The 18,146-nt window shown below is 43.1% G+C and overlaps 1 protein-coding gene across 1 annotated transcript in view; it reads left to right on the plus strand.

Annotated features, from left to right (window-relative positions):
• The window catches only part of nyap2a (neuronal tyrosine-phosphorylated phosphoinositide-3-kinase adaptor 2a), a 73,941-nt gene that overhangs the window by 22,421 nt on the left and 33,374 nt on the right, over positions 1 to 18,146 (plus strand). Inside the window, exon 2 of the mRNA XM_060942175.1 lies at positions 10,684 to 10,994. Coding sequence (XP_060798158.1) covers positions 10,684 to 10,994 — 311 coding nt within the window. The remainder of the gene's footprint in view (positions 1 to 10,683; positions 10,995 to 18,146) is intronic.

Consider the following 18,146-nt stretch of genomic DNA (forward strand, 5'->3'; position numbering starts at 1 on the left):
CAAAGCTAGTGAATTGATTAACATGGCATGCTCCAGAAGCAAGCGTCAACACATAGCTAGCTGATTGCGTGCCAAAATGATACTGGGTTAGCATTAGATAACATTGTACAGAGGGCCTAGTGTTGTCATTCAACTCAAAATAAACTTGCATGCTGGTTCAGCATCTGGTCTTAGACATCATCTTCATACCGCGTGGTGATGGAGTCACACGCTCCGAGACCATATTGATTGAGCTTAAACACGGGCCTTGATTTTAAATTCAAGGTAAATTTCCTTACTTTATACTCAAGTGGAAAAGATTTCAACCCAGAGCGAGTGAAATGGTGTGTGTATGTTTTGCCTGACTGAAGACCAGATGTTCCGTTGTGTTTTTGAACATCTGTGGCAGTTTATTAGTGTAACCTGTAGAGAATTGTAAACGTTCAGGGGAAAAGTACATTTGTGTCAGGATGAAATGATGAGTAATACACTTAAGTTTTACTCAGACACTGTGCATCAGGCTGGAAGAGCAGATCTGGGATCAGTGTGGGTATGAAATACAGCTTTAAGAACATTTTGGAGATGATCCCAGATCAGTGCTGAATCAGTGAAGAGCTGCATACGTATCCTGACAGCACACAATGCAATTTCACACACACACACACACACACACACACACAAGCACTGGCAGTGAGAGGGTCAGACTCACACCTCATCAGGCTTGGAAGGAGTGCGTTACTATAGAGACAGAGGGCTGAGTTTCCATGGCAACAGTGGGCTTGGTCTTCAGCCTCTCCTCTCTATATTTAGCTTGCTCCACACCCCCATGAGGGTACACACACACACACACACACACACACACACACACACACACACACACACACACACACACACATTCTTTCATTCCTTCCACCTTTTTCATCATAATTCTTACATTTATTGAATAGCACTCAGTCAGCATGCCTTGTTCTCTCCTTCTCTTTCTCACACACACACACACACACACACACACACACACACACACACACACACACACACACATGTACAATGATGTTGATGGATTCTGAAAATTGGACACGTAGAAGCAAATAAATTAAATACCCTTTCTAAAGCCTGACGAAAAGCTGTAAAAAAAAGTGTATACACACACACACACACACACACACACACACACACACACACACACTAAATCATGTCACATGACTCAATGAAAAAGTGAAATGAAAGAGAAGAGAAATAAGTCTTTCTTTAAAAAAACCACTACAAGATGATAAGTGAGTCTCATAGCAGCATGACATTATAAAAGGAAAGAAAAAGAAAAAGTGTCAAATCCTTCAAACTTGTACTCATATGTAAAGCTTCTGTGGAATGACAGATTGGGAGCGAGACAGCTTGACAGATAATAAACCAAAATTATGGCTTCCATTTAATTAAGATAAGTGGTAGTCATTAATGGGCCTTAAGGGCAGATGCTGAACAGCACCAGACGAATTCCTCCAGAATATACATTATTATTATTATTATTATTATTATCTCATCTCATCTCATTATCTGTAGCCGCTTTATCCTTCTACAGGGTCGCAGGCAAGCTGGAGCCTATCCCAGCTGACTACGGGCGAAAGGCGGGGTACACCCTGGACAAGTCGCCAGGTCATCACAGGGCTGACACATAGACACAGACAATCATTCACACTCACATTCACACCTACGCTCAATTTAGAGTCACCAGTTAACCTAACCTGCATGTCTTTGGACTGTGGGGGAAACCGGAGCACCCGGAGGAAACCCATGCGGACACAGGGAGAACATGCAAACTCCGCACAGAAAGGCCCTCGCCGGCCCCGGGGCTTGAACCCGGACCTTCTTGCTGTGAGGCGACAGCGCTAATCACTACACCACCGTGCCGCCCTATTATTATTATTATTATTATTATTATTATTATTCCTCAATCCAAAGTTGGTTCATTCTGGATCTTGACCTCATCGTCCAACCAGTACAGGACACCCAGACACACAAACCGCCTGATCTCATACTTTCTCATAATCCTTCTTTTCAGTAGTGTGTCAGAATCCTGGACTGCAGTGCGTTTATTTTCACACCACAGCAGGGTTTCCAGGTCTCAGCAAATTTCCAGGCCAAGTAGGCATCAAAAAAATGCACAAAAAGTCTTGAAACGAGCCCCAAAATTGCAGGCATTGTAAAAGGAGATGCATTAAAAAAAAAGAAAGAAAGGAAGAAAAAGAAAAATTTCAGCCTTTGTGTTAGACTTAGTCTATCAGAAATATGTGTTAGACTTAGTCTATCAGAAAAACACACACACACACACAAAGAAGGAATGAACACTATCCTCCTTACTGCATTTGGGCACTAGCACTCCAATGTGAAGCACTATAATTACATTATGTCAAGGTAGAGACCGTGATCTGGTAGAATTGGAGATTCTACCAATCGAGACTCCGATTGCAATCTCTATGGTTAGAATCTCCAATCTTACCAGTAGAAATTGCAATTGAAGTCCAAAAGATTAGTAGCAATTGTGATTCAAGATCCTAATGGTAAGATGTTCTATCCTGGTGCAGAGAAAAGAAAACAAAGAACAATAACTCTTGCTAGTTTTACCATAATAGCCATTTTATTTACCTAATGTATACATGAAATATTAATGGGATATCCATTTTATTCATGAAAAATGATTACATGATGTTTATCTTATTATTGTAAGATCAACGTAAACATATCCATATCAATGATCTAACTTTTGTTTTGACACACACCAATTGTTGAAGGGTGACACTTTGTAGAGCATGTAAGTCCCTGTTTTTTACAAGTACATCTGTTAGTGATACAACTGCCCTTACAAGAGCACACACTTGATTGGTAGAATTTGAGATTCTACCAGTAGAAACTCCGATTGTAATCTTTCTGGTAAGATTGGAGATTCTACCAGTAGAGATTGTGATCAGAGTTTCTACAGGTAGAGACTCCGATCAGAGTCTCTACTGGTAGAATATCTAATTCCACCAGATTTTAATCTCTACCTTGACATATATATTATATAATTAATTATAATATAATAGTTCTTAGCCCTGTGATGACCTGGCGACTTGTCCAGGGTGTACCCCGCCTTTCGCCCGTGGTCAGCTGGGATAGGCTGAGGGTGGCACGGTGGTGTAGTGGTTAGCGCTGTCGCCTCACAGCAAGAAGGTCCGGGTTCGAGCCCCGTGGCCAGCGAGGGCCTTTCTGTGTGGAGTTTGCATGTTCTCCCCGTGTCCGCGTGGGTTTCCTCCGGGTGCTCCAGTTTCCCCCACAGTCCAAAGACATGCAGGTTAGGTTAACTGGTGACTCTAAATTGACCGTAGGTGTGAATGGTTGTCTGTGTCTATGTGTCAGCCCTGTGATGACCTGGCGATTTGTCCAGGGTGTACCCCGCCTTTCACCCGTAGTCAGCTGGGATAGGCTCCAGCTTGCCTGCGACCCTGTAGAACAGGATAAAGTGGCTAGAGATAATGAGATGAGTTAATAGTTCTTGTTAGTAGCTGACATTTCAGACAAAATATGGCCAAATGTTTATCTTCATCAAGTTTGTTGTTTATTGCCTCCATTTGTTAGTTTGTCTGTTCCCAATGTAACTCAAAAAGTAGTGAACAGATTTTGATGAAATTTGGAGGAAAGGTGAACCATGGGCCAAGGAACAATTGATTAGATTTTTGATGCAAATCTGAATGTGGCTTGGTAAAGGTATGCACTCCACCAAGTGCACTTTGAGTTTGGGAACTGTTTTCATCATTGGAGCAAAAATAAACAAACAAAGAAGGGCACTTGGTAGAGTTCATACCTCTGCCAAGCCACATATTCAGATTTGCATCAAAATCTAATCAATTGTTCCTTGGCCCATGACTCACCTTTCCTCCCAATTTCATCAAAATCTGTTCACTACTTTTTGAGTTACAGTGGGAACGGACAGAAAAATCCTGGATCCGCATGCATATCCAGATTTGCATCTGCCCCAATCATGTGTCAAAATGCCAATCCTGGCAACTAGTCCCTCCTTCCTTTTAAACATGATCAAATGTCCTTTTCCACTTCCAAATTAAACCTTACCCTGATATCATGTGTACTTATTACCGACATTATGTCATCTATATACTGTATGTAACTCTTGGTGAAGGCTCAGAGATGTGGCCAGACATTCCAGTTCCTCCTGAGGGATCCCCAGACGTTCCCATTCCAACTGTGAGATTTCACCTCTCTAGGAGTTCCTGGGTCTGCCCCAGGGTCTGTGTCTAGTGGGAAGTGTCTATTAGAACCCTACTGGGAACCAACCAAGGCATATTTCTGTAAGGTACCCAAAGCAGCTCTTCTCAATTCCATGGAGCAATTCTGAGGCTCTTCCAGGTCACCCTCATTTCCACTCCCTGTATTCACAACATTATTCTTTCAGTCATTAGTTAATTTAATTCTACCTCTATATCTCCATCCATCCATCCATCCATCCATCCATCCATCCATCCATCCATCCATCCATCCATCCATCCATCCATCCATAGCCACTTATCCTGTACAGGGTCATGGGCAAGCTGGAGCCCATCCCAGCTGACTATGGGTGAGAGCCGGGGTACACCCTGGACAAGTCACCAGGTCATCACAGGGCTGACACACAGAGACAAACAACCATTCACACTCATGGTCAATTTAGAGTCACCAATTAACCTAACCTGCATGTCTTTGGACTGTGGGGGAAACCGGAGCACCCGGAGGAAACCCACACAGACACAGGGAGAACATGCAAACTCCACACAGAAAGGCCCCTGTTGGCCACTGGGCTCAAACCCAGGACTTTATTGCTGTGAGGCGACGGTGCTAACCACTACACCACCGTGCCGCCATAACTATGTCTCATGAGGTTGAAATATTTAGGAGATACCTGAGTGATAGCATCCCAGTGGTGCTACAGTATGGTTTGGAGCATATTATTAGCGCCACCGCTGTAAGCACTCGAGCCTAATGTTGCTCTTGAAAGATGTGATAATGTACAAAGCAGCACCTGAAAATGTACATGTATTTAATAATCAGCTGAGGAACAGACTCATATCACACACTGGAGAGTGATAAATGGATGAGGCCTTCCTGGTACTGATAGCAATAAAGGGATAAATGGATGCTTTGGGGATTGATGCATTGCTTCACCAGAGGGAAGCTGTGGCTACATCAGCAGAGCACAAGACATTTCCTCAATGTATAACATCAATACATTACCCACAATCCATACCACTGAGAGTGCAGGCAGCAGTGTTTGCACTCTCAGTACGTACACATTTTGAAACTCTTATATACATGCATACAATTTCACCAACATGCGAGTCAAATGCTATATTAAAATTATATCTACGTTGTGTTGTGCTTAAGCTGCTGCACCAGTTGGATGTAAGAAGCCTAAAGGGATCATAATTAAAAAATAAACTTGAACTTGTGCACTCACGGGCCACTTTCATGGGAACTTCTTGTTGATTCTAAGATTCCTGTTCTTGGCTGCAGGACTGGAACCCAATGTGTTCTTTTGCTGTTGAATGCTGAGATGCTTTTCTGCTCACCACAGTTGTAAAGAGTGATTATATGAGTTACTCTATCCTTCCTGGCAAAAAAGCTTGAACCAATCTGGTCATTTTCCTCTGACCTCTCTGATCAACAAGGCGCTTGTTTCCACCCACAGAACTGTCGCCCACTCTACTTGGTGTTTTTTGTTTTTTGCACCATTCTGTGTTAACTCGAGAGACTGTTGTGTGTGAAAACCCCAGAAGATCAGCAGTTTCTGAAATACTCAAACCAGTCCATCTGGCTCAAACCAACACCCACGCTACAGTGAAAGAAAGTCACACTTTGAGATCACAATTTTTCCCGTTCTGACGTTTGAACACTGTGAAAATTAACTGAAGCGCTTGATTTGTATCTGCATGATTTTATGCATTGTGCTGCTGTCAAGGGTTAGAGAACTGCATAACGGTAGGTGGATGGGTGTTCCTAATAAAGTGGCCAGTGAGAGTATCCATCAGGGATGGAAAAGTGATTTGTTTATTTGATATCCCACAATTCTAAGCTCCAGTGTACATTTGTTGCCCAGAAACCTAACTGACTAGTGAAAAAGTGGTAGCTAAAGTCGTGTAATAATTACATATCGCCAGCCGCATAGTGAGTTAAGAGCATTGTGTTGCAGACTAAACACAATGAAATGTATATCAATCCCCAACTGTATAGATAACCAGCATCTTTATTTTCTCTCTTAATCACCTCTATGAGGGATTGTACTCGCAGGTGTTATATACTGCACGATGTCTTTGCGCTGAAATTTATTTTGCTCAGTTTCCTCAATGTCTGTGATGACCTGGCGACTTGTCCAGGGTGTACCCCGCCTTTCGCCCGTAGTCAGCTGGGATAGGCTCCAGCTTGCCTGCGACCCTGTAGAACAGGATATAGCGGCTAGAGATAATGAGATGAGATGAGATGAGTTTCCTCAATGTTTCCACAGAACTCCTGATCCTGAAAAGACTCTTTATTCTTCATTTTTGTTAATTAATCTTCCAAGTAAAAATATGCTCTATAGCCAGACTTCAGACGATACGTGTAATGTTGCATGTGGTGGGATATGGGATTTATCAGACCCCTGCAGCTCATCCAGAACGCTGCAGCTCACGTGGTCTACAACCTCCCTTGCTCTTCGTATGTCACCCCTCTGCTTGCCGAACTGCACTGGCTACCTATCACAGCTCACATCAAATTTAAGACATTGGTGCAAGCTTACCAGGCTCTCAAGGGGTTAGGGCCAGAACACCTCCAGAGTCTGATCCACCCCTACATGCCAGCCAGCTCCCTACGCTCTGCTACTACTGGTTGCTTGGCCCCTCCTCCTCTCTGCTCCTGCCCAGCCCTCTCAAGACTGCTGTCTGTCCTGGCTCCCTATTGGTGGAATGACCTTCCCACTGAGGTCAGAACTGCTGACTCCTTGACCACCTTCAAGCGCAGACTGAAGACTCCCCTCTTCAGGCTGCACCTGTCCCCTTCTTCCCTGCCCACTGCGTAACTCTGTATCGGTCTTGACCAACCCAGGCTGTGTACGGTCTAGCCTGGGGTTAGCAGTTTTGAGTTCTCTACTTAGTTGTACTTTATATGGTTGGTTTGTTTCCTTGGCTGTTTGGCAATTGGTATTTCAACAGCTTATTACACAAGGTATTGCTGTCACTTGTTCAGTTGGCACTAGAACTTTCTTGTATAGAAGTTCAGCACTTTGTGTACCTGACTTTTGCACTCATTGTACGTCGCTCTGGATAAGAGCATCTGCTAAATCCCATGTAATGTAATGTAATGTAATGTAATGTAATGTAATATGTTCTACACCCCCAAACCTACACCTACAGCACAACAGCCACCATGTTTTCATGTTTGTTTTGCTTTCTGTTCCGCATCTGTCCTGTTATTGGTTTGTTGCCTAACTGTGTTCACCTGTTTTGTGTTAATTCGTGATCAGTTTGCCTTTGTGTATCTTTGTTCACTGCATCGTCTTAGCCGAGCCTTGTTTCCCAAGTTCTGAGTGCCAATGTATTCTGATTACAATCTTGGATTTGCCTCAGTAAAAGTGCTTTTGCTAACTTGTACTCACTACACTGTGGAAAAGGAAAGACGACGAGACTGAAAGAGACAAATGAAGGAATAATGAGAACGAGAGACAGATGGGTGAAATGTGAAAAACGACATGACATTTGCAGACAATGAAAAGACATCTCAGTCTTCATTTATTGGATGAGGCTCACGCTCAATTAATTAGTTTGCATGTTCATGTGGGTTTGTGTAGGTGGGATTTACTTAGTGCCAGGGAGAATAAATCCTGTCTGCCCTTTAGGATGAGAAAGAGAGATAGATAGAGAGAGAGATTTTTCTGTAGGTTTATAGTCATCTTTGTTTCCATTGATTCTCTCTCTCTCCTCTCTCTCCTCTCTCTTTGTTTCTCTATAAACCCCAACATGAAGCCAGCACCATTTCTGATGGGGCAGTCAGTAAAATGCTTTTGTTGCAGACAAAAAGCTCAGTTTTTTTATGACTGAATAATGGAGTGATGGATAGATGGGTAGACGAATGGGTGACAGGAAAAAAAACACAAGCGCAGAATAGATTTCGTGAATGGATTGCCTCTGGTTTCATCACTTTGTTTCACTTGCTTACATTCTCTGTTAGTTTACAATACAGCAGGAACAAGATATCGAACAAGTTAAATAACGAACACGTTTTAAAGCACATTTTCTTAACTTTTTAATGGATAAATCAGCAATATCTCCAAACTCATGATGGGATATGCTCTTATAATGATGATGTTGGTTATTTTCCACATTTTCAGAAGCGTTTTATTCCTCGTATACCACGGCAATTCGCCAGATATAATTTTTTTTATGAATTAAAGAATGCCACATCCATCCATCCATCCATTATCCGTAACCATTTATCCTGTGCAGGGTCACGGGCAAGCTGGAGCCTATCCCAGCTGACTATGGGCAAGAGGCGGGGTACACCCTGGACAAGTCGCCAGGTCATCGCAGGCCTGACACATAGAGAAAAACAACCATTCACACTCACATTCACACCTACGGTCAATTTAGAGTCACCAGTTAACCTAACCTGCATGTCTTTGGGGGAAACCGGAGCACCCAGAGGAAACCCACGCAGACATGGGGAGAACATGCAAACTCCACACAGAAAGGCCCCCGTTGGGTGCTGGGCTTGAACCCAGAACATTCTTGCTGTGAGGCAACAGTGCTAACCACTACACCACCGTGCCGCCTGCCACATACCTCCACTGGTTTAATGTTGTGGAATGTCTCCAAAACAGTTAACAGGAAAGCATTAAAGGATGCTCGAGGAAAGAATCCACCTCATTCATGTTCATTGCACCTTCTCAATTACTGCTGCTGATGTTTCATGAATGTCTGAGTGAAGCAGGATAAAAAATATCAACCCAAATACACAACTCTACAGTCTGGGCTAGGAAAAAATCGGTCTCACTTTTTCATACATTCATTCATTTTGTGTATTTTTCCTTTGGTGACACTGTTGTGGTTAGTACCATGAGAAAAATCCAAAACAATCATTTTAAAAACATTATCTTAAGCTTATATCGATGTTTTCTTTTTTAATCTTTGAAAGACAGAGGGCTATGCCTGCTAGCCCATTAAGACCCACCGCCACTGCTCTGTGATGAAGCCAGCGGTCATTAAAAGACACATTAAGGGAGAAATTGTTCTACACCAGTCCACCACTCCATTGCCTCTCATTGCGCTGACTCATCACTCATGCCTGCTCCAGTTGTGTCATCAGTAAAGTTAATTATGTGATTTGAGCTGCACTTGGCAATACAGTCAAGTGTTAATGTGGATCTTTGGAGATGACGCTGCATTTCAGCCAAAGCAGCAAAATATGCTGCGGATGCAGACGCCGTCTTACATTTTCCACCAAGTCTTTTAATATTTTAAACAAATATGGGTTCTGATAGGATGAGCCTTTGCGTTCAATAAATAAAAAAACCTTTCCGGTATTTTTTTCTCAGAGTGTTTCTGCCACCGGCTCCTGCAGCTTGGTGACAGTTCATGGTCTTATTTAGCTCCTAAAACACAATATTGGGAGTTGAGTAAAATGCTATTTCCTTCTTCAGTTTGCATTTTCTAGCCCTGAATTTTTTTCTTTTTTTCCTGAATTAAAGGCAACTGCTTGGGATTAAATGCAAAAGTCCATACTAGGGGTGCTCAAATGATTTGGCTATTTATTGAAGTCATAGAGGATTTTATTCTTGATCTTTCCACTGATTTCATCATCATCTGACATCCAGCAGGCTGGTGACTTGTCGTGATATCTTTGCCCAGGCCTGCCTGTCAGGCATACCCGCCTTGAGGTGGTTACTTGCTAGGCCTGTGCCCCTTTCAAGTACCATCTTCAGAGCGGTACACCGCCGGCCAAGCCTGGCTTTGTGTCAGGCTCCCAGAGCAACACTTGCACCAAAGGTTGGTCGTGCTGCATAACATGACTGCAAAGAGCAAGGCATCATTTCCTGATGATACAGGAGAAGTAGGGGAGGGTGCCATAGAGCTGATCTTTAGACCAGTGATCACACCAGGATATGGTTAGAACTCTTCACAGGATATGAGTATAGGTACCATCCAGGGGTTAAGATTCTGAGCCATTTCACAGCATGGACTCGACTTACACTTTAAAAACCCTGATCTTAGTTTCCCTGGTCAGAAATGCGACCCAGATTTTGTTTAGGACATTTAGGGCACCCCATGCTTTGGACTGATTTACCACATTAGATTCAATTTCGTACTTAATACACCTTTGATAATAATAATGATCATGGTGGGTTGTGATTTCCGCTACTGTTCCAAAATGTTTAAAAACAAATAAATTTTAAAAAAAATCATGAACCTCCTTGTTATGTTTCATGGACCTCTGGAGTCCCCAGCCCCCACTCTGATACCCATTCTCTTTTCAATGTTTGGACTTGTCAGTTCTGAATATGAGACGACTGTCATTTTATCTTTGGCCCATTACAAATTCAATATCAAATACTGAGTTTTTAAAATGATTAAAATCTTCTTGACATAGTTGAATAGATTTCTTATCCATCTCTCACTGACTTTCTCTTTATCTACATACTGTATGTTTCTGTAGGATGGGCGAGGAGGTGGCCGGGGTGGCAGATGGAGGGGCTTACACGAGTAAACACTTCCGCATGGGCTTCATGACGATGCCAGCTCCCCAGGATCGGCTTGCAGCACCGAGCGGGCCCGGTTTCACCGTACGCTCCCAGTCTCTGCACTCAGTGGGAGGCAGCGAAGACGAGGGAGGCAGCCCGACCCTACGTAAACAACCTCCACCCAAACCCAAACGAGACCCCAGTACCAAACTAAGCAGCTCGTCTGAGACGGTCAACACCACACTCACCACAGGCAAGGAAGTGAGGGACATGGATAAGAGTGATGGTAAGTGTCCATAAACGTTTCATACCTATAGCATGACTCATTAACACTGGTGGTGTCATTTTAAACAATTACAAAATGATTCTACATTTTTATAAATCAATAAATTGACTTTCCAGGCAATCTTACTGGTCAGTTCATACTGATATGAATTAGGATAACAGTTGGTGTGAGCAACTTTCTGGGTCAGCGTGTTGTTCTGGGAACTGACCGCTGACTGAATCACAGCAAAACACAGACCATGAGTCATGGGCAACATTTCAAGGAGAAGGCAGAGCAGGACTCTCTCTCTCTCTCTCTCTCTCTCTCTCAGACACACACACAAAAACAAAACCATAGCATCAGAACATTAAAAAAATCTCTGAATTTCTCCCTAAAAGTGTGCTGTAAGCGGTTTGGCTCAATCCACTGGTTCCTGTATTGGATTAGTGCTTCATTGGAGCTATTTAAAGCACTTCACCCTCTCCTTCTTACAGTTCTATTCACCCCCACACACACACATTCATTCTCAAATACGCACACTTTAACTCGAGCTCAAAACTATTTTTACCCTTGATTTGAAACAGAATCGTAGCCTGGCAAGCCAGACTAAATGTGAATATTTAGTCTGGCCTCGATCCGTAGACATTTCTGAAGGGTGGGGGTGGAACAAACCGCTGTCTTTCAAACTGTCTCTGTGCGTATACTGTAGGCCAACGCTCTGACCAATCAGCGCAACAGTGACTGTGACGTAGTCAGAGCGCGCAGTGGGGGAGACCTTGAAATAAATAATTTTTCAAAATGTGTATTAATTAATAAACAGGTTCTAGATATTAAGAAGTTTGGAGATAATGACCACAAGTTTGGAGTCTGTACCACATACTTAACATACACTCTTATTTTTTTCAAGTGTTTTTCAAGGGTTTGCTTAAACTGTTTTTGAGAGTTTTTATTTAGTGGTGTTTGGTGAAATAATTTCCCTTAAATTTAAAATAACGGGAAAATAAGAAACAATCAAAAAGTAATGTTTCAAAGCTGTTTATTAATTCTTCGTACTGCACAAACTAGCCCCATCCTTTTGGCTACGAGCGGAGCCAGCTGGTAAATCAGACTTTTGCCATAGCCGGTCGGCAAAACAGCGAAAATGTCCTTCTTGAAAAGGAATGAGCGGAGAGCCTCTTCCTGCTCATGTTTCAATGAAAACTCCAAGTCTAATTCTTCTAAAACTGATTCCAAAGCGGAGTCAAACGTGCGCTGTTCACTAGCCCGTAGCCATCTTTCCTGTTGCGCTTTCTCCAGCGTCGCGCAGCTTTGTCGTCACTCCTGCAAAAGCCCGCCCAAAGAATCCAAACAAAAACCTTGCGTTGTGATTGGCGGGCACGATTTGATGCCCGGGGTGTTTTTGTTTATATGGTGCAAGGCTAGACCCATTCGCTAGGCAAAAATATTTTTGGCCGCTAGGCAGTTGGGTCTAGTTTACTAGGCTAACAGAATCGATAAAACAGGATTCAAATTTATCTAAATGCTTTTATCTCCAAAGTAACTCTTTTTGTCGACATGGCAAGAGGACCACAGGGGCACCAACATCTATGGATTGCATATAGCAAGAGACTTGAGACACCTGAAAATGACATTGTGTGTTTCACCTGAAGCAGTGATCAGGTCAAATATGAATATAGACTCCATTCTGGAAGTATTGGAATGGCCAATCTGATTCATCTTCTGTGTCATGGTCTTTAAACTGTTCAGCAGATCTGGATGTAAATATCAGGAGATGAAAGCTCAAATTCTGATTGATTGAGCTGGCTCATATTCATCTTTTGATCTCAAACACAAATCTCTTTAATTTATCCATCCATCCATTTATCCATCCATCCATCCATCTTCTACCATTTATCCAGATCCAGGTCACAGGGGTAGCAGCCTAAGCAGAGCAGCCCAGACTTCCCTCTCCCCGGCCACCTCCACCAGCTCTTCCGGGGGAATACCGAGGCGTTCCCAGGCCAGCCGAGAGATATAATCTCTCCAGCGTGTCCTGGGTCTGCCCTGGGGTCTCCTCCTGGTGGGGCATGCCCAGAAAACCTCCCTTGGGAGGCGTCCAGGGGGCATCCTGACAAGGTGCCCGAACCACCTCAACTGACTCCTTTCGATGTGGAGGAGCAGCTGTTCTACTCTGAGTCTCTCCTGAATGACCAAGCTTCTCATCCTGTCTCTAAGGGAGAGCCCAGCCACCCTGCAGAGAAAACTCATTTCTACCACTTGTATCCGCAATATCATTCTTTCAGTCATTACTCACAGCTCATGACCATAGGTGAGAGTGGGAACGTAGATTGACCAGCAAATTGAGAGCTTTGCCTTTTGGCTCAGCTCTCTCTTTACCACCACAGACTGGTTTAGCATCCGCATCACTGCTGACGCTGCCCCGATCCTTCTGTCCAACTCCCGCTCCCCCTTACCCTCACTCGTGAACAAAACCCCGAGATACTTAAACTCCTCCACTTTAGGTAGCAACTCCCCCCTGTTTAATTTATATTTAAAAAAAAACAACACCAAAAGAATTGGCTTTGCCATTCCAATACTTTCGAATGAGACTGTATATTTCTATACTGAATTTCCTCAGATGGATTTCTTCAATTATCACATGCCGGTTCTTCAGCTTATCCGAGAGCTCACTTTAGAGTGAATTGGGCAGGTTCTGAGAAGAAATCTAGCTTATGTAGTCTTTGTTCCCACTGAGATGTTATTTCTGAGAGAGAGAGCTTGCGAATGCTCAGTGCTCAAGGGGGAGTTAAAGAGTGTGTTTAAATCTTTGAAAAGTTTTCAGTAACATTACTGAATTATGAAATGGTCATACACTCTGTAGGTACATCCATCCATCCATTATCTGTAGCCACTTATCCTGATCTACAGGGTCGCAGGCAAGCTGGAGCCTATCCCAACTGACTATGGGCGAGAGGCAGGGTACACCCTGGACAAGTTGCCAGGTCATCACAGGGCTGACACAGAGACAAACAACCATTCACACGGTCAATTTAGAGCCACCAATTAACCTAACCTGCATGTCTTTGGACTGCGGGGGAAACCGGAGCACCCAGAGGAAACCCATGCAGACATGGGGAGAACATGCAAACTCCACACAGAAAGGCCCTTTCTGGCCGCTGGGCTCGAACCCAGGACCTTCTTGCTGTGAGGCAACGGTTCTAACCATTACACCACCGTGCTGCCCTCTATAGCTACAGTGCCTTTTAAAATCAGAGAAAACCATCCATGCAGTTCCAGAATACCCAGATAGCTATATGTTGCTACTTACAGCATCCTCATGAAAAACATCCTTTCACCTTTTCTTGGATCCAACAAATCTGCCCCAAAAGCCACTTCCATTTTCTGTTAACAGAGCACGTGATTTCTTGCCAGGACTTTTTGATTGCTGTTTGATCACAGTCCAGAGCCAACAGTGTGTCATATGTACATTTATAGACTGTAAATGAAGCAGCACTGAAAGAGACCTGCCATGCATTATAAATTTTGGCGTGACCCTTTTCCAAACACAGCAATGCATGAAATCATACTTTGCATCGGTCAAAGAATCTGTGTTTGTGTTGATACACACTCTGTCTACCTTTTGGCTTTCTGGTATTTTCATTTGTACACAAACCAACATCTTGTCCTTCTCTCTATCCCTCTCTTTCCCTCTTCCGTCTCCTCCTGTCTTTCTTCAATGTTCCATTTGAGCCGAAGTTGCAAATTGTAGTTCCCTGCATACAACTGGTAAATGTCACAGCAATTTGAAATTTCAACATCAACTCAGGGGAGTCCTTTCCATTTAAAGAGTGATGATAAATCAACATGGCCATGCACACGATGTAAAGTTCTCCCTTCCACTTCATTCATTAATTTCCTAGAATCTGTCTTTGTAGCTGTTCCAGTCCCAGTACTATCCATCCATCCATTATCTGTAACTGCTTATCCTGTGTAGGGTCGTAAGCAAGTTGGAGCTTATCCCAGCTGATTATGGGTGAGAGGTGGGGTACACCCTGGACAAGTTGCCAGATAATCACAGGGCTGACACATAAAGACAACCATTCACACTCACATTCACACCTACGGTCAATTTAGAGTCACCAGTTAACCTAACCTGCATGTCTTTGGACTGTGGGGGAAACCGGAGCACCCAGAGGAAACCCACGCGGACACGGTGAGGATATGCAAGCTCCGCACAGAAAGGCCCCCATTGGCCACTGGGTTCAAACCCAGAACCTTCTTGCTGTGAGGTGACAGTGCTAACCACTGCGCCACCATGCTGCCCTCCAGTATTATAGAAAAGTCCTAAATGCATATAGCAACAGAAATATGGGTAAACTATACACACAGGTTAAAAATATACACTCACCAACCACTTTATTAATCACAACTATACACCTGTTCATTGATGCAGTTATCCAATTAGCCAATCGCCAGGTCTTTGTTCCAATCTTCAGCCCATCTGCCTCAAGGTTTGACATGTTGCGCATCATGAGATGCTTTTCAGCTCACCCCAGTTGGACAGAGTGGTTATTTGAGTTACTATGTCTTCCTGTCAGCTCAGACCAGTTTATCCATTCTTCTCTGACCTCTTTCATCAACAGTATCTATGAGCTCCACAGAACTGCCTCTCACTGGGTGTTTCTGTGTAGCATGTACAGTGGTGCTTGAAAGTTTGTGAACCCTTTAGAATTTTCTATATTTCTGCATAAATATGACCTAAAACATCATCAGATTTTCACACAAGCCCTAAAAATAGATAAAGAGAACCTAGTTTAAAAAAATGAGACAAAAATATTCTACTTGGTCATTTATTTATTGAGGAAAATGATCCAATATTACATATCTGTGAGTGGCAAAAGTATGTGAACCTCTAGGATTAGCAGTTAATTTGAAGGTGAAATTAGAGTCAGGTGTTTTCAATCAATGGGATGACAATCAGGTGCGAGTGGGCACCCTGTTTTATTTAAAGAACAAGGATCTATCAAAGTCTGATCTTCACAACACATGTTTGTGGAAGTGTATCATGGCACGAACAAAGGAGATTTCTGAGGACTTCAGAAAAAGTGTTGTTGATGCTCATCAGGCTAGAAAAGGTTATAAAACCATCTCTAAAGAGTTTGGACTCCACCAATCCACAGTCAGACAGATTGTGTACAAATGGAAGAAATTCAAGACCATTGTTACCCTCCCCAGGAGTGGTCGACCAACAAAGATCACTCCAAGAGCAAGGCGTGTAATAGTCGGCGAGGTCACAAAGGACCCCAGGGTAACGTCTAAGCAACTGAAGGCCTCTCTCACATTGGCTAATGTTAATGTTCATGAGTCCACCATCAGGAGAACACTGAACAACAATGGTGTGCATGGCAGGGTTGCAAGGAGAAAGCCACTGCTCTTCAAAAAGAACATTGCTGCTCATCTGCAGTTTGCTAAAGATCATGTGGACAAGCCAGAAGCCTATTGGAAAAATGTTTTGTGGATGAATGAGACCAAAATAGAACTTTTTGGTTTAAATGAGAAGCGTTATGTTTGGAGAAAGGAAAACACTGCATTCCAGCATAAGAACCTTATCCCATCTGTGAAACATGGTGGTGGTAGTATCATGGTTTGGGCCTGTTTTGCTGCATCTGGGCCAGGACGGCTTGCCATCATTAATGGAACAATGAATTTTGAATTATACCAGCAAATTCCAAAGGAAAATGTCAGGACATCTGTCCATGAACTGAATCTCAAGAGAAGGTGGGTCATGCAGCAAGACAACGACCCTAAGCACACAAGTTGTTCTACCAAAGAATGGTTAAAGAAGAATAAAGTTAATGTTTTGGAATGGCCAAGTCAAAGTCCTGACCTTCATCCAATGGAAATGTTGTGGAAGGACCTGAAGCGAGCAGTTCATGTGAGGAAACCCACCAACATCCCAGAGTTGAAGCTGTTCTGTACGGAGGAATGGGCTAAAATTCCTCCAAGCCGGTGTGCAGGACTGATCAACAGTTACCGCAAACGTTTAGTTGCAGTTATTGCTGTACAAGGGGGTCACACCAGATACTGAAAGCAAAGGTTCACATACTTTTGCCACTCACAGATATGTAATATTGGATCATTTTCCTCAATAAATAAATGACCAAATATAATATTTTTGTCTCATTTGTTTAACTGGGTTCTCTTTATCTACTTTTAGGACTTGTGTGAAAATCTGATGATGTTTTAGGTCATATTTATGCAGAAATGTAGAAAATTCTAAAGGGTTCACAAACTTTCAAGCACCACTGTATGAGGCAAGGTTCTAGTTCTTTGAGGGTTAATGAAAGACTGACTCAGCAGAGTGACGGTCCTGTAAATGGACACAAATGGTCCTGTAATGCCAACCAGATGATGACAGGAGTGAGTACAAGTTTCGAAGATGCTCAGACAGCATGCATTCTAGAGCTCCTCCAGGGCTGGAAGCTGGAGCCCAGTGATTTTCTGTGTGCTGCAGGATGACCTACTGTGGAGCTTTCTTGTCTGCCAGTGTGTTATCACAGCACAATGCAGGACATTATCATGCTCTCTGTGAGAAACGGTGTTGGTAGCACGTTAGAAGTCCCCAGAAATTTGGACACCCACCAACCTAAAGCTTCTCCACCACATCTCCATTAATGAAGACTGGAGCATGGTCAGTACATCCAGACTTCCAAATGAGCTCTTTGGTGTTGAGGGTCAGATTTTTACCTGAGCACTACCTCTCTTTAAGGTTCTGTAAGCCATTACAATTATCTGAGATAAGATCAGAGCAATCAATTGACTAACAGTACGAGAAGACTTGGAGTTGAGCACTGGGTGTACCATAAGCATTCACAGGGACCAGTTTATAAGAAAGATTATGCAATCAAGACTAAACAAAAGGAACTCTTTCTAGGAATTAGGGACTGAGAGCACACACACAAATAGCATCGATCAAGCCAGTGATATTACAGATGCACAAACAGCTGCTCACAGCTTCCCCATTAAGTGGAATAAACAAACACAAAAGTATGTCATGACCTCGTTTCTGGAGTGAGAGAGTAAAAGAGAGACAGTGGGAGTGATTTCCCATGTCTTTTTTCAGAACTTCATACCTTGTGTTCTTCTAACACTAATGCTAAGGCGAATAAGACATGTCATAACTGCAAATGAGAG

This window comes from Neoarius graeffei, chromosome 16 (genome assembly GCF_027579695.1).
Source record: "Neoarius graeffei isolate fNeoGra1 chromosome 16, fNeoGra1.pri, whole genome shotgun sequence".
Classification (NCBI taxonomy): Eukaryota; Metazoa; Chordata; class Actinopteri; order Siluriformes; family Ariidae; genus Neoarius; species Neoarius graeffei.